Source organism: Abramis brama, assembly GCF_963993115.1.
Source record: "Abramis brama genome assembly, chromosome: 25".
Taxonomy (NCBI): domain Eukaryota; kingdom Metazoa; phylum Chordata; class Actinopteri; order Cypriniformes; family Leuciscidae; genus Abramis; species Abramis brama.
The window spans coordinates 6,874,589-6,898,286 of record NC_139987.1 but is presented as its reverse complement, the minus strand read 5'-3'; the positions used below and the strand labels follow the sequence as shown (position 1 = coordinate 6,898,286).

The following is a 23,698-nucleotide window of genomic DNA, read 5'->3' as shown; positions in this document are numbered from 1 at the left end:
CTGCTCGTCCTCACATGTATAAATTGTAGTAAAACATGGTTTTACTACAGTAATGTTGTTGTAGTAACTTAAAAAAAAAAAAACACATTACAGAAGATCACTGTGAAATCTTTATATTTTATCATGCAGAATGTAATTCATGATTTAATTCATTCCAAGGCTTCATTTATTTGATCCAAAATACAGCAAAAACAGTAATATTGTGAAATATTTTTACAATTTAAAATAACTGTTTTCTATTTGAATATATTTTAAAATGTAATTTATTTCTGTGATCAAAGCTGAATTATGGTTGTTTTTAATCGTGAATAAATCTAAAGCTTTTGAGACTATTATTTTGTGTTATTGAATTTGTCTTGAAGATGTGACCATTTCTTCCTTTCATGTAGGCTTACTAAATAATCTTGATATAAAAAAAGGGAGGGGGGTGCCCTTTTTCAGTTTCAGCACATGCCCCTCAAAAGGTCTGTGCACGGCCCTGGGTAACTTACAAACTCAAAGAAAAGAAGAAACAATTACTTTAACTTTACAAAGTTCGGAAAATGGTACGTTACACAAACATAGCCACATAAATTGTATTAATTCACCTTTGACGAAATGATCACTGCACACACGGGTCTTTTCCGATTCGGCTCCTCCCGACCGCAGACGTAGGTTTGCAAGCCATTTTTTCCGGCGTTTTTCGGTCAATTTCTTGCATTTTTCCCCCTTATGAACAACAACTTTTGGTACACGACAAAAACTACTCGTGGTTTAATCGATTTGAGCAACCATAAACGACGCAAAACATCGGCATTTTGAGTTTGTTATAGTGCTTCCTAAATGTAACAAATCACTTCCTGCCCTCCATCTGCATTTCTCGCCATGGCAACGCAGTGACGTGAGGTCATATGAAAACAAGCTATTATATTTTTTACATATTATGGGGGGTCCCTAATACCTTATGGGGGGGTCCCGGATCCCCCCAGCCCCCCCTCAATTCGAGCACTGCTATTACAGCCCCGTAGTATAAAATTGCTTAAATATTGTAATCCTTCAGAACAATGAATGTTATTCTGTTGGCAACATCAAAGTTGACCTTATGGCATGGTCTCTCTTGTTGATACCATAAAATGTCATCATTTTAGGAGCCATACATTGGGTTTGATTAGTCTTTCATGATATTTCTTCTTTCCTTCTATACTGTTGTGTATGTGCACGAGTGGTGTGACGTCATTTGTAACTATGGCACCGTGAGGGGGTGTGGTGTGTATATTAGCGTGCGTGTTCACCTGTGGAACATGGCGGGTTGTTTGGAGCATGGCTGCAGGGTGAGCATGGGAAAAAACTTTCTTTTGATCGTCACTACTGTCAATGACGTTACTACCATCACTATCTGTTACTATGCGCTGTTTGATGTATCTTCACTTAACTAATGGAATGCAACTACCAAAGTAAGTGATTGATGTTTATTCTTTCTGCTGGTGAAACGGAGTAATAAAGATAACATCATATGTAATGCTTCGGTGTGACGCGTCTTTAGTATAATCTCCTCATGTCTTATGCTGCGTTCTATTATTTATCCGTGTCGGAGTTCCGACTAGGAAGACAGACGTTGCCTAGCAACACGCACCAACACGCCCCCTTTCCTCGGAAGTTTGGACAACCGTGAGGACACCGAGCAAGAATTCCGATACGAAATCCAAGATGGCTGCGCCCTGTGTGACTTGTTTTTTGTACCGCTTTGGTTGTTTAAATGACTTTGTTTAAATTTTAATCACTCGTCGTATTACTGCAATACCTTACTGCGTCCGTATCACTGCCTGTGGGTATGGGAATCGGTCTTGTTGTGAGTGCAATATTGAATGAAGCCTTGTTTCAAACGGGTGTTACTAACGTGGCTAGCGTTGCTAACAGAAGGTAAACTAGTTACTAGGTGAAGCACATACTTATTTTGGAGCGCCTGGTACTCGGCCAGTGCTACCATAGCAACAGCTTTCCGGGTGGCGTCCATGTTTTTCTCCGACTCGGACGCGCAAAACATACCAGAACGCTTGAAGTGTGGAAGTAACGTCATATCCGAGGTCCGAGTCGGTTCGTTGACAATAATAGAACACACCATTAGCCTGCTGCGGCTTTTGGATCGTTTTTTGAGTATACGCCTCTACATTGTGTCAAAAGAAAGCTTTACGAAGCGCAGATTCAAACGTATTGTTGGTTAACGCTGGATGTTTGGTATTGTTTAAGGTTGTAAGCGATAGACGTGAACGCGCATTTGTCTCGTGTAAACTTATTTCATTCACAAATTTTCTGTTACAATCAATGCTCATTTATGATTACTACAGCCGTTTGTATTTGAAAAGTACACTGTAAACAATATGGATTGCTGGTCAAAAAAGGATTGTATTCCCTGCTAGGCTCAGCAGTACTTTCACATAAGGTGATCGTACTGGTTTGTTTGTTTTATTACTCTTTGTAGTATTTTGGTTTGTGCGTCAAGCGGGTGAAGCATTGCGCTTGGGAGTGCCGCCGTAGTTCTGGGGCCTGTACCATGAAGCCGGATTAGGTGGCTAGCCAGCTATGTTTCAGCTTAGTTTCCGCCAACCCTGGGTTTTAGGTACTATGAAAGTAGCTCGGCTTTAATCGGTGTTCGTTGCCATGGTATCTTACGCTGCACGGCTAACCTGCTCCGGGGCAGGTTATGTTCTGGATTCAAGATCTCAGACTGAAGTTTGACCAATCAGCTGAGAGCAAAGAAACATATAGGTGACGTAACTTATTCCAAGTGTCTGTTACAATGACTTCACCTTTTCTTCGAAATCCGGTGGACATCTCAGCACAAATTGTTTGACGAGCACTTCGTAGAGAAAGAGTTTTTAGCCAGACAAAATCCCCTTGCCTTTCCTGATAGTTACTTGTATGAAAGATACAGATTTTCCGCGGAAGGAATGTCTTATCTTTGCGAACTTCTTGAGCCGCACATAAAGAATTTAACACGTCGAATTCATGCACTTACTGTACCGCAAATATTGCGTTGCATTTTTTTTTTTTTTTTTTTTTGCAAGTGGTACATTCTTGCACGGTGGGTGACGCACAGAAGCTAGGAGAAAACATATGTTTGTCGAACCATTCGCAAGGTGGTCCTCGCTCTGCAGGAGTACATGAAAAGTTTAACTAATAATGTTCCCCGGACATTTATCGACCATGTCCATAAAAGAGGGCTTTTATAAAATTGCCGGTAAGATATATTGATAGGGTGACATCACATGAACACTTTTTTTTCTTTTCTTAAAAAGCAAATTTCACAAATGTACTATACAATATAATACATGTTAAGAATTATTTTGAATCTTTTTTATTATTATTCTGATAATCGTATGATAGGATTCCCAAGTCATTGCAACATGCAGTCTATTGCTCCAATCTCCACTGCTCTAGGGGAACATGAGGCAGATTATGTTAATAGGAAGTCCTATCACAGCCATAATGTTCAGGTAGAGATGATGTGAATATGTGAGATGATTATTTTCTGTGAGATGAAGCTTTAAATTAATAGTAACTTTAACAGATATAACAATGATCTACTAAACATTTCATCTGCAGATGACTTGTGGTCATGAACATATGATCAAGTTTGGATGCCAAATGGCCTGGCTCCAGTGCTTGTCTTACAAATTTTCCATGAGTCTGTGTTGTGTCAGCGCTTTGAGGAAAGCAAGTTAAATTTGGTACAGTACAAAACACTGTTCATTTGAACTGAGATAGAAAAACCTACACAATAACCCCCTATCATGACCCTCAGATAGGGCCACAGCACCGCTTCAATGTGGCCCTCAGTAAAACCAGAGTGAAGATAGAGATGACCTTTGGCATCCTAAAGGCACATTTCAACTGTGTTCGGCGCTTCAGAGTCACCAGAGCGGGCATCACAGATAGTGGCTGCATGTGCCATTCTGCACAATATAGCCACCAGTAGAAAGGAGCGAGAAACACAAAACCAGCTTCTCCCCGATGAAACTGACCCGATCACACTTGACCATCCAGCTGGTGCAGAGATGCAATCACCATACAATATTACACTTAATAAAAGCACATTGAAACTGCAGATAGGTCTCAAACTGTTTTATTGGTTTTGTGGGATGGGAGGGAGAAAGAGAGCAAGAGAAAGTTGCATTAATAAATATTCATACTAAAGTGTTACTTGGTTAAATAAGTTATACTAATATATATATATACACTATATAACTATATACATACTGAGATCAGTTTTATCCAGCTGTTTGATTTTGTTTGGAGCCTCCTCAGCTCACAGTCAGCTCCTTTAGTGTGCATTCTAGTTCAAGACTCCTTTAGTGTGCAGTCTAGTTCAAGACTCCTTTAGTGTGCAGTCTAGTTCAAGTCTCCTTTAGTGTGCAGTCTAGTTCAAGACTCATTTTGTACAGGGCCCTGACTGAGTCTGTTTCCACCTGAAACATAATTCCACCACAAACATGATCATTACAAGTTTTCTGGAGGCTCATCAAATCACAAAAAGTTCCTTGACTTCCTACAAACACAGGACTGACTGTAGTTTATGTCAAGGGTTTTAAATCCTTACACATTTCTTCTGAAGCCCATTGAGGTAGAGGCCTCAGTTTCTGGTCAGGTTGTGAAAAATCCTACAAAAGAGATGTGTAAGGGCCAGTCTCTTTTTTATGCCACACATTCAAATGTTTGCCATAATAAAAAGCCCAGTGCATTCACATCAGCAACTGTCTGAGAACACACAGACAGAGTGTCTTCATCATTTGCTTCACCCTAATAGTGTGTGTGTGTGTGTGTGTGTGTGTGTGTGTGTGTGTGTGTGTGTGTGTGTGTGTGTGTGTGTGTGTGTGTGTGTGTGTGTGTGTGAATGTGTGCTAGCTTCAACAGGGACACTGTATTTCCCTGCAGAACATACAGTCAGCCATATTTAAAACTTAAAAAAAAAAGTAGTAATGTATTGCACACGTACCCAGTGTTACTTGCTTAGAGGAGCCAGCACCAGGGTCAGATTGTACAGCACCTGTAATCACATCCATAATCGGCCGTCCCTTATTGCCTACTCAGAGCCAACTCCTCTGCCACAGTGTATTCTGGTTTTCTGAATTTAACTATTTATTTCTGTTTGCTGCAAACAAGTGTGATAAAATGTTCACAAAAGTAATAAAAGGTTGTGGTAAATACTCTTTGATTTAACTCCTTGAAATAACCTTTGAATTATATTTTTATATTTTGTCTTTATCTGCTGCCAAGAACATTTGGAGTTGGGGTTGCATCTAAAAATCTAAAAATCAATGAATATTAATCTTTCTTAGTACATACATGCACATTTTTTATATATTATAAAAATAAGCTATAGGCTATAGTACACATATAGGCATACATATATACATACATAATTTTACATAAATATAGAACGTATTTGTTTAACTTACACATTAACAATCAGCAATCTTTCTCCAACAGTCTTCTCTTGCTTTGGCAGCAGAGAACGTATTGTTTCGAGCTTGAAATACATATTTAAATTCATCGTAATTATGAATGATTATCTCTTGCTCCTCCGCAGAAAAATATATCGCTCTCGCTCTACCCGCGATTGGTTGTTCAGTGTCGACGTCACTCTTGTATGTGCACGCGCGCGTGGAGTAATCATAGCTTGAGGATCAAAGCCTGAGTTGACAAAGAAAGTTGATGAGCTGCATCATGGTACCAATAAAGCCTGATTGCATCGGTTTGGTTTTGTCAACTCAAAACTAATCCTGTAACCCCGAGTTTGTTCAGCTACCTTCATGGTACAGGCCCCTGGTTCCAAGACGGTTAGTCTGGTTCAAGACTATCGGTATAGAGGTACATAAATACCCACCGCTAGTATGCACAGAAGACTAGGGTTGAGTTTAGCTTAGCTTTTGTGGATAATTTAGAGGGAAACAATGACCAGTGCATCGTATCTTGTTTCTGAGTGGAAATTTAGTTCAAGTGTGCTGTGTTTAAGTGTCATTAGCAGATACTTTTTGTGATTTGTTTTGGATTATCTTGCAGATAAAATGGAGTTGAGTGATACCAGGTTGAAAGAGAAAAGGCAAATATCATTGACACCTAGGGCTTTCGAATATAAATTGGGAAAGCTCCAAGAAGAACATCAAACAAAAATTAGAAAGATTAAAGGTGCAATTAGAGAAATTAAAGACCTAATGCAAAGTGCTGATAGTGCTGAAGAAATACGGTTACACCTTGAAAATATATCAAGCCTGTTTAATGAAGCAAGTCATCTTCATGGTGTTGTGATTTCTATGATCCCACCTGAAGAACAAGAAAAACAGAACGCTTGGTTTGACAGCGTTGAAGAACATAAAACCGCTTTTGTGGAAGAGACAAATAAATGGCTGTTGAATGCGCCAGATATACCTGTAGAGGGCGTTGATGCCCCATGTTTACGCTCTACCGTTTCCAATGCTAATGAGGCACATATATCTAGAATTATGGAAAATACAGTAGAAGATGATATTAGGCCAAGTGATAGCGTTTCTAATGTGTCAGTGAGGTCAAAGAAACGTAGTACAGTGGTGAGTAAATCTATGTCTACTGCATCATCAGCTAGAATGAGGGCTGAGGCTGAGACAGCTGCTCTTAAGGCTCGTCAAAGGCTGCTGAGTCAGAAGCATGCCTTGGAGGAACAGCAAGAACTGTTGAGGAGGAAGAAGGAGGAGCTCGATCTGGACATGGAGCTGGCAGCATCTATGGCTAAAGTGAGTGTGTTCAAGGCTTCAGAAGTATCTTGTGCGTCTCATGCATCTGTGAGATCAGATGGGATGAACTCCTATTTGGAAAGAGGAAAAAAACACAGTTAAGCCATAACGCTGCAACATTTGTCCCTGAGTTCAACACTCAACCATCGGCTGCAGAGGCTGGAGATGAAGCTTTGCTTTCAGGTTATGCTGCTGTGAGGCCCAAGACACACAATAGATTGGAGATGTCTGCTGCTGTGACCCGGGTCGGTCTGTCCACTTTGCTTACTCTGCCCGCTGCTGCGACTGGGGTTGGTATGCCAGCTCTGCCAGTTCATCCACTAGTTACTCACCTTCAGCCAGAAGCTGCACCTGTAACAGTGAATAACTCCGATCAGCGTTTTCTCACAGTTTTGGAAAGGCAAAATCAAATTACATCTTTATTGGTTGAGCAACAGTCACTTTTTCTATTACCCAAGCAAGACTTACAAGTTTTCGACGGAGATCCATTGGAGTATCAAACCTTCATAAGAGGATTTGAACACAACATAGAAGGGAGAACACAAAATCAAAAGGACTGTTTATATTTCCTTGAGCAGTATACAAGGGTCAGCCCAGGTCAGCCCAGGGATTTGGTCCGAAGCTGTCAACATCTGCCCCTGTCTCATGGATACACTAAGGCAAAGTCATTACTTCAGGAACATTTTGGCGTTCCATTCAAAGTAGCCTCCGCTTATATGGATAAGGTGCTTTCATGGCCGATGGTTAAAGCTGAAGATACCAAGGCTTTACGGGCCTACAGTCTAATGTTACAGGAATGTTGCAACTCCATGGGGACCGCCGTAAGTGACCTGAATGTACCTACAAATATGCAAACTATTGTGAGAAAGCTGCCTTATAAGCTGCGGGATCATTGGAGAAGTGTGGCTGGTGATATTCAGGAGAAGTTTCATCGTAGAGCTACATTTTTGGACATAGTGGAGTTTGTTGAGAGACATGTCAAGATAGCAAGTGATCCTCTCTTCGGAAATATCCAAGATACACCTGCGACAGGAAGAAAATAATTAAAAATGGTCAAGTCTCAAACTGGTTCAAAGGCTAGAGGCAGTAGCTTTGCCACTGCTGTAGCACCTGCTGAGAAGAAAATAGAGTCTGTGATTGTTTGTTTTGTGGAGCTGGACATTCGTTGGATGTTTGTTTTCTTTTGGATAAAAGGACTCAAGATGAAAAAATTTCTTTTTTGAAGGAAAACCGTATGTGTTTTGGATGAGTAAGGATTGCAGAAAACGACTGATATGTAGAATATGCAATTATACACACCCTACGTTGTTGCATATCCACCCCGAAGCTAAACAAAAGACTTCGACTCAGGCCATCGGTGGTTTGGAAATGACCAGAGAAGGTGCTGTGGTGTCAGTTCAGTCCAGTGGTTTGACTGGGGCCGGTAAACAGGACTGCACACTCTCTATTTTGCCTGTTCAGGTGAGATCCAAGAAAGGGCAAGAGACTTTTGTCACGTATGCGTTTTTGGATCCAGGGAGTACTTCTTCGTTTTGTACAGAACGACTCATGAATCGGCTTAATCTTACAGGAAAGAAACTGGGAATCCTCCTTAGAACTATGGGACAAGAGAAAGTGGTGGACAGTTATAAGCTGTCAGACTTGGAAGTAGCCGGATTAGATTCGGACAACTTTTGTGGCCTGCCTGAGGTTTTTACTCAGAAGAGTATGCCTGTTCATCAAGGTAATATTCCATGCTCGAAAGACCTCCAAAGATGGTCGCATCTGAAAGATATAAAAATGCCAGAGATCAATGCTGATGTAGACCTTCTGATCGGCACTAACGTCCCTCAAGCTCTGGAACCGTGGGAAGTGGTTCATGCAGCGAATGGGGGCCCTTATGCAATTAAACGGAGTCGTTTAACTTGATGCAGTTTGTGGCTAGCTCTACACATGAGCACGGACACACATTAGACCTGGTTTTATCGTGTGGTCTACCTGTTAACAATATTAATGTTTGTGATGCTACTTTTTCTGACCACATGCCTGTGTTATTCAAGATTTCTTGTTTCTGTAGTCCTAAACCATGTGCTCCTGCTCGTCGCTGTCGCTCATTTAACTCTTTAACTGCAGAACGGTTTACTGATGTTTTTAATAGCACAAACATGGCCTTCTCAGTGTCCACTCAGCATTATAATACTGATGAGTTAACATCATTGTTTTATTCTTCTTGTCAGAATGCACTGGACATTGTTGCCCCTTTCAGGACTATTCGTGCTAAGCCAAAATCTGAACCGTGGCTAAATGACATTACCCGTGCTGCTAGGCACGAGTGCAGGAGAGCGGAACGCCAGTGGAAAAAAGATAGGCTATGGGTTTCGTCTGAGATCTTGAAAGACAGCTTGTTTAAATATCAAAAAGCTGTAAAAACGGAAAAGTCAAGGTATTTCTCAAATATCATCGCAAATAATTCTCACAAACCTCATGTTCTGTTCAACACTATTAATTCTGTTTTAAATACATCTCAACAAATGACTTTGGAATTTTCCAAAGAAACATGTGAAAACTTTTTGCAGTTTTTTAATGACAAGATTGTGACTGTTAGAGCTAATATTGTTCACCCTTCTGTTGATATGTCTTCTTTCTCTGTATGTTCCTTTGTTTTTAATCAGTTTGAACCAGTGTCTCTTGCTTGTTTGAAAGACATCATTGACAAAATGAATCCATCTGTTTGTCCCACAGACATTATTTCCCCAGATTTCCTAAAAAAGGTTTTTGAAACCCTTGGCCCTACAATATTATTGATTGTAAATAGTAGTCTCATTCATGGAGTTGTACCCCTACATTTTAAACACGCAATAGTGGAACCACTGATGAAAAAAACAAACCTGGATTCATCGGTTCTTGCTAATTTTAGGCCCATTTCGAAACTCCCGTTTCTTTCTAAAATATTGGAAAAAGTTGTTTTTAAACAATTACTGTCCTTTCTAGACTTGCATAGTTTGCAAGAAATTTATCAATCTGGTTTTAAATCACTTCACAGCACAGAAACGGCCCTGTTAAAAGTTTATAATGATTTATTATTGGCCACTGACACAGGTAACTATGCTGTTCTTATGCTGTTAGATCTTACTGCCGCTTTTGACACCTTAGATCACAATATACTGATCTCTCGTCTTGAGCATTGTGTTGGTGTAAAGGGTGCCGCATTACAATGGTTTAGATCTTATCTGGGTGAAAGAACTTTCTCGGTACGTCTTGGGGAATTTGTGTCTTCTACTGCATCTCTTGTATGTGGAGTCCCTCAGGGTTCCATTCTTGGACCGATTTTATTTTCTTTATATATATTACCTTTAGGGTCCATATTTAGGAAACATGGCATCTCGTTTCACTGTTATGCAGATGACTCGCAACTCTATCTGCCTTTGAAATGAAACAATGCAAACTCTATAGCACCTTTGTTGAGATGTCTTGAGGATATTAAAGCCTGGATGGCCTCCAATTTCTTAAAGTTCAATGAAGATAAAACTGAAATCATTTTGTTCCGACCTGGTGGTACCATCAATACCCCTGATGTAGATCTTGGTGACTTAAAGTCATATGTGAAGCCCGTTGTAAAAAACCTAGGTGTTTTAATGGACGGTGACTTTAAACTAGATAAACAGATTAATTTGGTAGTTAAATCGTGTTTTTATCAGTTAAGGCAATTATCTAAAGTCAAGTCATTTGTATCTTTTACTGATTTTGAGAAGGTCATCCACGCTTTTATATCATCCCGCCTGGACTATTGTAATGGTCTCTATGTAGGCATTGGTGAGGCATCTCTAACACGTTTGCAGAGGGTACAAAATGCGGCTGCACGTCTACTAACAAGGACACGCAAACACGACCACATTACACCTATATTAGCTTCCCTTCACTGGTTGCCAGTTCGTTTTAGAATTGATTTTAAGATTTTACTTTTGGTTTTTAAATCATTAAATAACACTGCTCCTAAATACCTCTCAGATCTATTACAGCCATATGTTCCATCCAGAGCACTTAGGTCTGCTGGGCAACTGCTTTTAGTCTCCCCCAATGCAAGATTAAAGAGCAGAGGTGACCGTGCCTTTGCAGTGGCGGCCCCGAAACTCTGGAATAATTTACCTTTGTACATTAGGCAGGCACCTTCACTTGCTGTTTTTAAATTACATTTAAAAACATATTTGTATAGTACTGCATATAACACAGTATGAGAGTTACCTGTTAGGAGTTCTTTGTAAGTGTGTGTTATAATCCATTATTGTATTTATTGCTTTTTTATTGTGTTTTTATTTATTTTATTTTATTCTTTTTAGTTTTACTGTTTATTTTATATTGTATGTACAGCACTTTGGTGAACACCTGCTGTTTTAAAAAGGTGCTCTATAAATAAACTGTGATTTGATTTGATTTGAAGACCATTCTGGGTTGGACCGTGAACGGTCCGCTCCGAGGAGATAATCAGATCAGTGATCAGTGTTTGCAGCCCAACATCACGGTTAATCGCATCTCTGTGGCAAGACTTGATGAGCTTTGGGAGAAGCAACTGAAGGTGGATTTTCCTGAAAATCTGCAGGATGAACAACCTGGTCTGTCGAGAGATGATAAGCACTTCATTGAGTCAGTTTCCGAATCTGCCAAGCTCATTGATGGTCATTGCAGTATCGGTTTGCCGGTAAGACAAAAATACCTAAAAATGCCTAACAATAAACCAGTTGCAGAACAGCGTGCATTGAGTCTCAAAAGGCGCTTGAATAAAGATCCATCTTTTTGCTCCGACTGCATTGCATTTATGTCCAAGATGCTGGCTGATGGCTATGCTGAGAGAGTTCCGGCTGAGCATCTGACTCGTTGTGATGGAAGAGTGTGGTATTTACCCCACCACGGGGTGTATCATCCTAAAAAGAAAAAACTGCGGGTAGTTTATGATTGTGGGGCCACATTCCAGGGGACATCTCTGAATTTACAGTTGTTTCAAGGACCAGATCTCACAAATTTGTTGGTGGGAGTCCTCACAAGATTCCGTAAAGAACCTGTGGTGCTTATGGCAGATATAGAGGCCATGTTCCATCAGGTCAGGGTCCCGGCTGAAGACTTTGACTTGTTGAGATTTCTGCGGTGGCCCGATGGAGATTGCAGTCAGGAGTTAGTGGAGTACAGAATGATGGTACATCTGTTCGGTGCTACTTCCTCTCCTAGTTGCGCTTGTTTTGCTTTAAGAAAGTGTGCTGAAGACAATCAAAAGTGCTTCAGTTCTGCGGCAGTTAACACCATCCTACACCATTTCTATGTTGATGATTGTTTAGTGTCTGTTGGCTCTGAAGAGGAAGCAGTATCTTTATGTCAAGAGCTTAGTGCCTTATGTGCTGAAGGTGGTTTTAAGCTCACAAAATGGGTTAGTAAAGAGGTAGTAAAAGAGGTCTGGATAACGACTCCTTGCCTGTTGAGCGTGCTTTGGGTGTGCGGTGGTGTGTCGAATCTGACTCATTTAAGTTTAAAATCGTACTTAAAACTCACCCACTCACAAGAAGAGGAATCCTGTCCATGGTTAGTTCGATTTATGACCCTCTTGGTTTCGTGGCCCCTGTCGTTTTGTCTGCCAAGAAGATCCTCCAAGACCTTTGCAGGAGACGTTTGGGATGGGATGATCCTTTGCCCTCTTCTGTTGTCGGAGAATGGATGGCTTGGCTGGAAGACCTTCATGACCTTGAAAATTGGGAGGTCAGTAGGTGCTTAAAACCTGTGGACTGTGGTCGTCTTGTCTCTGCTCAGCTACACCACTTTGCAGACGCAAGTGAGGAAGGGTTTGGGACTGTGACTTACCTGTTGCTCCATGACAATAATGGACGAACTCACAGTGCATTTGTAATGGGAAAAGCACGTGTAGCTCCTCTTAAACTTGTCACTATTCCTCGGATGGAGCTGACTGCCGCGGTGGTGGCTAGCAGGATGGACAAGTTGTGGAGGAAGGAGCTGCAAATGGAACTTGAAGAGTCGGTGTTTTGGACGGACAGCACTTCTGTTTTGAAATACATAAAAAATGAGACATCTAGATTTAAGATCTTCATAGCAAACAGAGTGTCTGAAATATTGAAAACGTCTAACGTATCGCAGTGGAGGTACATGAATACATCAAACAACCCTGCGGATCTAGCTTCCAGAGGTGTTAAAGTTCAGTCATTTTTAAAGACTGATGCATGGCTCTGTGGTCCTGACTTTCTTCATGAGCCTGAGTACAGGTGGCCTGAAAATCCTGAGACCTTGGAAAGCTCTCTCTTTGGAGACCCAGAGGTCAAGGCTTTGGCGGTGAACGCTGCTCAAGTTGAGCAGGTTAGTCCGGTGGAGAAGCTCATTGGTTACTTTTCCTCCTGGTTCTGTCTTAAGAGGGCAGTTGGTTGGCTTCTCAAGTTTAAGACCTTGCTCCTATCCTTGGTGCGACATCGAAAGCTGCTGAGAGAAAACCTTTCTAATTTGGATCTAAGTACTGATCAGCTGGAGAAAAAGCTACAGGTTCAGATGGACGGTGTTAAGGCTCAAGTGCCAAAGGATGTTTTATCCTTGGAGGATATGGTCATGGCAGAGTTAAACATTATCCGTTTCTGTCAAAAATTAAGGTTTCCGGAGGAACTGTCCTATTTGAAGAAAGAAGAGTGTGTAAGAAGGACAAGTCATCTCTACAAGCTCAACCCAATCCTGGATGGTGATCTCATTAGGGTCGGAGGACGGCTCAGTAGAGCAGCAATGCCACTTGAAGCGAAACATCCAGTTATACTGGCTAAAGATCAACACATTTCTAATCTCATCCTTGCTCATGTACATCAAGAAACAGGCCATGGTGGACGAAACCACATGCTTTCTCATTTACGTCAGAAGTATTGGATTCCTGGTGCCTGTGTTGCCATCAGAAAGGTTCTGACTAAATGTGTTATCTGTCGTAAACTGTCTGCTTCACCTGGACATCAGAAAATGGCTGATCTTCCTCACAACAGAATTACTCCCGATGAGCCTCCTTTCAGTCGAGTTGGTTTGGACTGTTTTGGGCCATTTGAAGTTAAACATGGAAGAACTGTGATCAAGAGGTATGGGCTCATTTTTACATGCTTGGCAATACGAGCCATACACCTTGAAGTTCTTTCTTCTTTAGACACAGACTCCTTCATTAATGGTTTCAGAAGGTTTATAGCAAGACGTGGGCAAGTCCTGGAAATCCGTTCAGACAACGGTACTAATTTTGTGGGCGCCGAACGTGAACTGAGGCAGGCTACTGAGAATCTGAATCATAACCTCATAAATGATGTACTGTTGCAAAAGGGTGTTAAATGGGTTTTCAATCCCCCAGCAGCATCACACCATGGAGGTGCTTGGGAAAGATTAATTCGGTCAGTTCGTAGAGTGCTGAACTTGGTCTTTAAGACTCAGATCCTTGACGAAGAAAGCTTGGCAACGGTATTTTGTGAGGCTGAAGCGATTGTTAACAGTCGTCCAATAATGAAAGCATCTACAGATCCTCAAGATTTGGAGGCATTGACTCCTAATCATTTGCTTTTGCTTAAATCGCAGCCGTTATTGCCTCCAGGATTGTTCAAGGAGGAGGATGTTTATTCTCGTTGTCGCTGGAGACAGGTTCAGTACATGTCGGACTTGTTCTGGAAGCGCTGGGTAAAGGAGTACCTTCCTGGACTTCAGGAGCGCCAGAAGTGGAATTCCGTAAAACGAAACTTTGTTTCAGGAGATCTGGTGGTACTAGTGGATGATATGGCACCTTGCAATACTTGGATTACAGGAAGAATTGTGGATACTGTTCTAGATAAAAATGGACTGGTACGAAGTGTAAGGATTAAGACTAAAACTAGCTATTTGAACAGACCAATAACCAAAGTCTGCCTTCTGCAGGAAGCAGAAGGGCAGTGAAGATCTTGTACTGTTTGAATGGACTTTGTTATTATAGGACTTTAAAGTACTAATTGTTCATATTCTGATTGGTGTCTGTCTCCCACAAGGTAATAGTGGTGGTTAATTATTACTATGAAATAATTTGGGGCCGGAATGTAGGAGCCATACATTGGGTTTGATTAGTCTTTCATGATATTTCTTCTTTCCTTCTATACTGTTGTGTATGTGCACGAGTGGTGTGACGTCATTTTGTAACTATGGCACCGTGAGGGGGTGTGGTGTGTATATCCAGAGCTGTGGCCGGAAGGCACTTTCGTGCGGCGATTCTATGAGGCACGCAAACCTAAATCTATAGCTGTGCCAATATCAGTGTTGAACGTGCCTGTAATGGGATCTGGGGGACCTGATGCCTAGTACTAGCAACAGTGATGGTGCTCAGAGTGGTGTCATACAACTCACGAGGCTTGCGCCTAGGACAGAGTGCTGGAGACAGAGCACATCGGATTGTGGTTGGCCAGCTACTGGAGACCACAGACATTATCTGCCTGCAAGAGACATTTTTAGCCAAACAGGACCTTGATAAACTCAATTCTGTCCACAGTGATTTTCATGGAGCAGGAGAATCCACAACAGATTTAAGCACCAAATTGGTGCGTGGTAGAATACCTGGAGGTGTGGCAATTTTGTGGCGCAAGAAATATGATCCAATGATCAGTATTATCAGATTAGAGGTGGACTGGTGCATTGCAATTAAAGTTGTGCATTCTATGAATGTTTTTATTATTTTAAATGTTTATACCCCATATGACTGCTATAAAAATGAAGCTGACCACCATGAAGCTGCTAAGACGACTCATAGGTCCTGGGTTATAGCTGGTAAACCCAGACAGGGGCCAGAGTTAGAACACAAAAAGCTTACCAGGGCTAGATATGCAGTGCGCTTTGTTGGAAAGCATGAGGAAGCCTTAAGAGCTCACTCTATGGCTGAAAACTTGATTGGCAACAATGTCACTGAGTTTTGGAAGGAGGTGAAAGTTACAAATAGGGCCAAGACAATATTGCCTTGCCATATCGAAGGGGTATCTGTTTAATTGCATTAAAAGTGAGCCCTATTGTGTGGGGAGTTAAATGAGGATGTAATCCACTTTACTCCCAATGAGGTTTATAATGCTATAGAGCAACTAGCTGATAACAAAGCCAGTGGCAAAGATAACATCACTGCGGAGCATCTCAAGTTAGCCAGCCCCAGAGTGTCAGCCCTTCTATCCATTTGCCTGACAGGGCTGATGACTCATGGTGTACTGCCAGACACCATGTTGACCGTCACATTAGTGCCCGTCATTAAGGACAAGGCAGGGAAAATAGGGATTTTGGACAACTATAGACCCATCGCTCTAGCTAGCATTCTTTCAAAGGTGTTAGAAAAGATGCTACTAGATAGACTGAGTGGGCTCATTTACACCACGGAAAATCAATTTGGCTTTAAGTCTCAACACAGTACTGATCTATGTATCTATGCATTGAAAGAAGCTGTTGAATCCTATAGAAGGCAGGGCTCTACAATATTTATTGGGTTTATTAATGCGTCCAAGGCATTTGATAGAGTAAATCATCATAAGCTTTTCACTAAACTTATGCTTAGGGGTGTGCCGGGATGCATCATACGTATACTGGCTTACTGGTATGCAAAACAGAGTGTAACCGAATGAATAGGACGAGTGGTGGTGATTGACGGTTGTGAGGATCAATTAGCAGGGAGGATCCACTATTTAAGAGCTGGTTGGTCATGGCCTGGGATGCGTCACGTCCGGCTCCTCCTCTCTTTCCGTTGTTGACAGTGAACACAGGTATGTTTCATTAGCATGTAGCAAGTTTTGTTGTTTGCTGTGTGCATGACAGTAATGATTCATGGCTATTCTAGCCTGTCTTTTCTCCTCCCTGGTTCCCTCGGCTTGTGTTAAGTGGATGCTAAGACTACTAACCTTTCAGGTATGTGCGGACTGTTTTATGAAAGCAGATTGGTTAGCTTGGTGGGGTTTGGGGATTAGTTGATGTTTCGCGTTGTGTGCAGTGTTCCCTGTATCTCAGCTGAACGGCAGTTATATGAATATCGTATATCTGTGCCTGTAAAGGGATAATAGAGCTTATCTCCACTTTTTCGGTAAGTGTTATGCACATAGTTAAATGCTGAGAATTTTAGCAGGTGATGTATGCATTTGGTAATTGTTTTTCTGTGTGGATTTGTCTCAGGATTCTCTCTCCCGCTCGTGAGCGATTTGTTTCTGCTATAGTTGCCGTCTCGGTTGCTTCTCCGTTGCCATACTGCGAGAGCGCCGCATCGTCCAATTAATCAGGAGGATTGTCGCTGTCTGGTTTCTTTAAATATTAGTGTATTGTATTTTGGAGTCGATGTTCACTACTTTGTGAAATAAGGAGAAAGTAACCTCGCGGTTGCTCCTTTTAAGCTGGTCTGAATTAAGTTAACTTGTTTTGTTTGTTTTTTTGTTTTCTTTCTTTTTCTATTTGTACCAACATCTATATTGTTTGTGACTTGATATGACTTTATTTTCGTCTTGTTTTTGTGATCAGTGATATAATCAATTTGTGATTTATTGTAACTGTTCTGAAGTGTTTTGTTTTTCTTTCTTTCAGTCGCCGGGTTCCCACGGGTGACGGGTCTCTTGTGGTGGTGGTGGTGGTGCTCCTCCTACGGGCGGTGCCACACTTTTGAAGTGTTGTGGTTGCGTAAGCTGCGTGCACGGTGGTGTGTGTGTGCAAGTGTGCTTTTGATTTACTAGCTTTGTGACCCCTTCTCCATGTGGTGAACCCTGGCCCTGTAAGGTTGTATTTCTTTTCTTTTCAGTTGTGTAATTAATAGTGATGTGAGTTGTATGTCATTTGTTGTTTTTGTTTGTCTTGAAGTCGATGTCAGCCATGCACTAACAAGTCATCAGACACATCCTGGTGCAATGGAGATTATTTTAATGTGAATCTCACACTCTTTTTTAAATAGGATTTTGTATTAATAAAGTTTTGTATTTCTTCATGATACCCACGTTTCCGCCCACTTCCTTACGAGAGTCGAACCTGTGTGACCTAAATTTTTAGGTATCATTCATATTTCCCGGGGTGAAATTCCCATGGGTGGCGTAGTCGAAACTCCTTGTGTCTGAAACCTGGTATTGCTCTGTCACAAGAGCATGCAGGTTAAATGGAGAAATAGCCTATCGTCACCATTCAGTGTAAGCAATGGAGTACGGCAGGGGGGGCTTTTGTCTCCAGCCGTGTTTAACTTATATATGGACAACCTCTCAAAGCAGTTGGGGATATGTAAGACGGGTTGTGTAATAGGGAACACTCTGTTAAACCACCTGATGTACGCAGATGATTTAGTTGTTATGTCCCCCAGTACTGTTGGGTTCCAGCAGTTGTTGGATATATGCTCCAAGTATGGGGGTGAGTTTGATGTACAGTACAGTGCAAAGAAGAGTGTTGTGGTTTGTAGGACTAAGGAAGATCAGAAGCTGCACTTCCCTATGTTTTACCTGTCAGGGCAATGTATCTGTGTATCTAACTGTACAAAATATCTTGGGCATATCATTACTGACAAGATGGAAGATGATGCTGACATGTATAGGCAAAGACGAATGTTGTATGTACAAGCGAACATGTTAGTCAGGAAATTTCATTACTGCTCTGATGATGTGAAAGTGCACTTGTTTCGTGCTTACTGTACCCCTATGTATGCAGCCCCATTATGGGTCAACTACAAAAAGGAGACCATGCGCAAACTGCAGGTAGCATATAATGATTGTCTGAGGATACTGCTGAAGAAGCCCAGGAGCAGCAGTGCAAGTAAGCTTTTTTGTGACTTGAGGCTAAGCTGTTTACAGACCCTCTTGAGGAACCTAATGTTTAAGTTTATGTGTTGACTTGATGAGTCACAAAACTATATTATAGTAAGGCTCACAAGTCCCAGGTGTAGCTCGGTCCGATATCAATCACATCTATGGAAACATTGGTATGAGTGCCTTTTAAGACTTTTGTGAAAAAGGGTGTATTGTATATGTTTATGTAATTGTTTTTTTCTTTTTTTGTTATTGTTTGTTTTTGTATGGTGTATGTCCTGCTGTTGGGCCTAGAGCCTGTAATAAAGTTTATATATATATATTAGCGTGCGTGTTCACCTGTGGGACATGGCGGGTTGTTTGGAGCATGGCTGCAGGGTGAGCATGGGGAAAACTTTCTTTTGATCGTCACTACTATCAATGACGTTACTACCATCACTATCTGTTACTATGCGCTGTTTGATGTATCTTCACTTAACTGATGGAATGCAACTACCAAAGTAAGTGATTGATGTTTATTCTTTCTGCTGGTGAAACGGAGTAATAAAGATAACATCATATGTAATGCTTCGGTGTGACGCGTCTTTAGTATAATCTCCTCACGTCTTAGCCTGCTGCGGCTTTTGGATCGTTTTTTGAGTATACGCCGCTACATACATTATGGAGTTTGACATCATAAAACAGGGCTGAATTGTCTTAATCGTATTCTGAAATCTGTTGTAATCCGAGTGTTTTGTCTTACTCTAGTGGCATTAGGGATTTTCCAGGGCATTGTTCTTTTGCTGTCTGAAGACTAATTGAAAAAAGAGAATGTGGTTTAGGTCAATTTTTACTAAAGTATAAGCTGCAGATTATGAACACTAATGAAGATAAGATGTGAGTTTTCACTTCTGACTGCAGACTGTACACATATTCGTGTTAATTTGGACTATCGGATGAATTGCAATAAAAGACTGAATTACGGTAGACCTATGTAAAGTTTCCATTGCATTAACATTTCTTTACTGCTCACAAATTGTGTCTTTATCTCCAAGTGCAACATTACCACTGATGAAAACTATATCTCATGAGAATGATTTTTTTTATTTTACAAAATCATTCTTCTGGGCCTCCAATCATTTCACAATCTGCCTTTCTGACCTCACAGATGCTCTAGAGCAAATTATTACAAATCTTATCAGTGGCATCCTTATTGGAAAAAGAGGCTAAGAATCTTTTGTGTGTTTTACCAGCATCTGCATACACCACTTTCTCATGACAATCTGCATTGTTTTGGGGATTAGATAGTAATAATCCAAAAATGAGAATGAAAGTCTAATTCCAGTATCAGAATTGAGACCAAATGTCATTCTAATTGTAGTTTTATGTACTTATGAGTGAGTGGCAAGACAAAATGAGCAGTCGCTTCACTTAAATGCTCATCCCATTCATGAAATCCCAAGAGATTTTAATTGTTGACCACTAGGCTACCATAAACATGTACTTCTCGCCACCTGCTGGATCAAGGACAAAACTACACATTGAAGACAATATTTCAAAAAGTCATTGAACTTTATTGACTTTATTCATTCTTCAGTCACTGTCAGCTATTATCTCACAATGCAGGAACAAAATGCAATCAAATCCTGACACATCAAAATGTAGATTCTGGAACTAAATTTGTCATTCGCGTTAGATTAAGGTTATTATATTACCAAGTATACAAGTTATCTATGATTATAAAAAAGTTAGTACAAGAAATACATTTCATAAAGCTCTTCTGATTTATTATTAATATTTTAATAAAAGAAATATATTTGGACATTCTTTCACATTATGGCAATTCTGCGGTGATGTCTTCTGTTACGAAGGGTTTGTGCTGAATACATTCATTTGCCATCTTCACCACAGATCTTCAGGAGGGTTTGGCAAAAATCCCCAGATACATCAGACTACAATGAAAAATAAGATGAGATCATTTATGTGACTACTGACATTAAACATCATACTGCACTTGCTAAACATTTAGAACCTTTATTATTTAGAAATACGTTTAGTGTCTTTGTTAAAAAGCACTGGTTTTAGAGTGGAAGAGGCAAGCTGGAGGGAAATAGCAACTAAAGTAAAATAAACAATGGAAAGGGGACAAACAAAGAAACGGGGAGGTCAGGTCGCAGTGCAAAGCATGTTTGATGGTCTAACAGAGGGTGTGTAGAGGCACACATGCGGATCAAATCTGCTGAAAGAACGCTGCTGTACGATGTTACAAAGAACCTCAGTAAAATCAACATGGCTTAGGTTGTTTTCATGCAGTCAATTGAATTAGCAAATTCAATTTATGAAACTCTTCAAGATGCTAAGTCACATGCTGCCTTCAAGTCCTCTGGGAAGGTCCTACTTTACATGTTTGTTCAGTTGTAGTTTTGACTAAGGGTATTTTTACTCAACAACGAAGTACTGAAAACGGAAAAGTTTTTTGCGTACAGACGACGCTGTTGTCAAAACAATCCCGTTCACAGGGATCCGTGAAAACGATTAAAAACGCTGTATCATTCATGTCAGGCCAGTAGATAGCGATGTCACCTTGTTAAGAAACACTAAGCCTATTGGCTGAAAGCGTAATACACATCCGCGTGACGTCACTAATTTTACAATTTCGCATTTTTGTAGTTTACACGGAGACGATAACAGTATAGTTTTCAATAACTAGCACTTTAAAATCTGTTTTAAAAAAATGTGCATTTTCAGGCCACCAAACGCTGTTGTCGTGTAAATGGCCAAAATGCAGAACAAGTTTTCAGTTTTTAGTTGAAACGTTGTGCCCCTAAACGAGCAATGTTTTTTTGTTACCTGCGTGCCGAAAGGTACAAGGTTGCACAATGAAACTGAAACACCTGGTTTAAAACCAATGGTCTTGCAGCCGATACAGCATCAATTCATTTTGGGAATGACAGTGGTAACAAAGCCCTTCACACACAGTGGCCAGAGGGATTTTTGAGCCATTCCTCTTTCTGAACAATGGCCAAGTCACTATGTTTTCTGACTTGCTCCTCCAAAATACCCCAAAGTGGCTGAAGAATATATAGATCTGGTGACTGTGAGATGTTCAACTTCACTTTCAAGTTCATCAAACCATTCTGTCACAAGTCTTGCTGTGTCTGAAACACAGCACCTCCTTCAGGGTACAATGTTTGAACCATCAGGTCTACATGGTCCTGCAGAATGGTTCGGTAGTCCTTGGCAGTGTCGCGTCCATCAAGCACAGTAGGGAAGGCCATGATATTACAGTCCAAACCATCACTGGGCGCAACAGTCCGGATTTTAAGCCTCTCCACATCGTAAATCCCACGGATGTGGGAAAGGCAGTGAAGGTGTACTCAAATACAAGAAAATACATGTTTCTCATTGTCCACAGCCCAAGATTTGCACTGTTAGCACCAATGAAATTGACATTTGGCATTGGCACGAGTAAACAAAGGTTTGGCTACAGCAGCCCGACCCTGAATATTGACTCTGTGGAGCTTCTGACGAACAGGTTTGGTCGAACAGGAGAGTCGAGGTGCACATTTAATTCTGCAGTGAGTTGGACAGCTGTGGTTTTGTTTTTTGGATACAATCCGGGTTAATACCTGGATATCCCTTTCAGACAGCTTCCTCTTGCGTCGACAGTTACTCCTGTTGGATGCGATTTGTCCTTCGTGGAGGTATGCCAACATTACCCTGGATACCACAGCTCTTGATACTCCACAGGGACTTGCTGTCCTTGGTCACAGATGAGCCAGCAAAACACACACCAACAATGTGTTCTCTTTTGAACTCTGATATGTCTCCCATCCTTGAACTGCCACCTTAACGTGGTGGAGGGGTTTGAGTACCCGAATGACCCTAGGAGCTATGTTGTCTGGGGCTATATGCCCCTGGTAGGGTCTCCCAAGGCAAACAGGTCCTAGGCGACGGGTCAGACTAAGAGCGGTTCAAAAACCCCTTATGAGAAAAATTAAACCGAGGACCGTGACGTCGCCCGGTATGGCGCAGCCGGGGCCCCACCCTGGAGCCAGGCCCGGAGTTGGGGCTCGTATGCGAGCGCCTGGTGAACCCGGGGAAGACCTAGGACACGCTGGAGAGACTATGTCTCCTGGCTGGCCTGGGAAAGCCTCGGTGTCCCCCCGGAAGAGCTGGAGGAAGTGTCTAGGGAGAGGGAAGTCTGGGCATCTCTGCTTAGACTGCTGCCCCTGCGACCCGGCCCCGGATAAGCGGAAGAAGATGGATGGATGGCTGGATGGATGGATATGTCTCCCATTATGTTGTGTGGATTGTAATATTTTATGTACAGCTGTGCAATTGCTCTGCTAATTTAACCTTCACACTCAGCTCTTACTGATGGAATGTAAAATCAGTAAAGATCGGCCACGCATACATAGGCATGAAACCTCCAACACTACATTGGCCAGTGTTTCAGTTTCATTGTCCAATCCCTGTACGCACCACTACAACAGAAACTAACCCCTAACCCTACCCCACACCCTAAAGGCAGCCTCGCAACCAATCGGGCCCTTAGTTTAGGGTGGGACTGATCACCAGTTCCTTCCACTGAGGATGTCAATCATTTACTCTGTAAATCATCTTCAGACACTGGTCAAGCGAGGCATTCACATGTTACTAAAGGTGTAAATCAATTCTCAGCATTTAAGTGAAGGAACAAAATAGGATTTCGGACAAAGACATTCTAGACTCATAAGTTCTCATTTAATGCTTCTTATGTTTCTTACCTCAATGGAAGAGTATAAGGAACAGTTAAACAGCTTCTTATATTCTGTCTTGATGTCCTGCAGGTCGACCTCTGAACGGCTCACTATGATTCTAGTTAGGGTGGATTCAGTGGTTCCAGCACCCTGAAAACAAGAGCAAGTTTCTGTTCAAAAAACATGATTACTTGCTTGGTTGTAGAGTCATTATGGAATCATGTTTCAATGTAATGTGGTAAAAAACGGGAAGCAATTACAGAATTACAGTTCTAACCTTCATGCTTTTATTAAGACGCTCAGCAAGGTATGCTGGGGTGCTCTTCACACATTTCACTAAAGCAGAGACATTTTCAATTAGATTTTTCAAGTGGAAAATTACAGCATATAACAAAATATAATAAATAATAATAAAAAAAAATATATGCATGCATTGCATGAGGAAGAGTACGGGGCCGTTCACTCAAGTTTCAGGTCAGTGAAGCGAAAC

General features: G+C 41.3%; 1 protein-coding gene and 1 long non-coding RNA gene across 7 annotated transcripts in view; one reads left to right on the top strand and one right to left on the bottom strand.

The window, feature by feature from the left end:
* Positions 1-23,698, bottom strand: part of anxa3b (annexin A3b) — a 103,101-nt gene that overhangs the window by 75,974 nt on the left and 3,429 nt on the right. For 4 of the 6 annotated variants that reach the window (XM_084104611.1, XM_084104613.1, XM_084104612.1 and 1 more), the window contains 3 exons: positions 23,486-23,544; positions 23,236-23,358; positions 20,020-20,418 (listed from right to left, as the gene is read on the bottom strand). The exons of the other annotated variants lie outside the window; for them this stretch is intronic. In XM_084104611.1, coding sequence (XP_083960737.1) covers positions 20,356-20,418; positions 23,236-23,358; positions 23,486-23,544 — 245 coding nt within the window. In that variant the 3' untranslated portion in view covers positions 20,020-20,355. Of the gene's footprint in view, positions 1-20,019; positions 20,419-23,235; positions 23,359-23,485; positions 23,545-23,698 lie in introns of those variants that run through there. 6 annotated transcript variants of the gene reach the window in all.
* LOC311076407 lies at positions 16,491-17,017 on the top strand. The gene is made up of 3 exons (XR_014604661.1): positions 16,491-16,628; positions 16,711-16,800; positions 16,890-17,017. It is a non-coding gene; the product is annotated as an uncharacterized lncRNA (long non-coding RNA).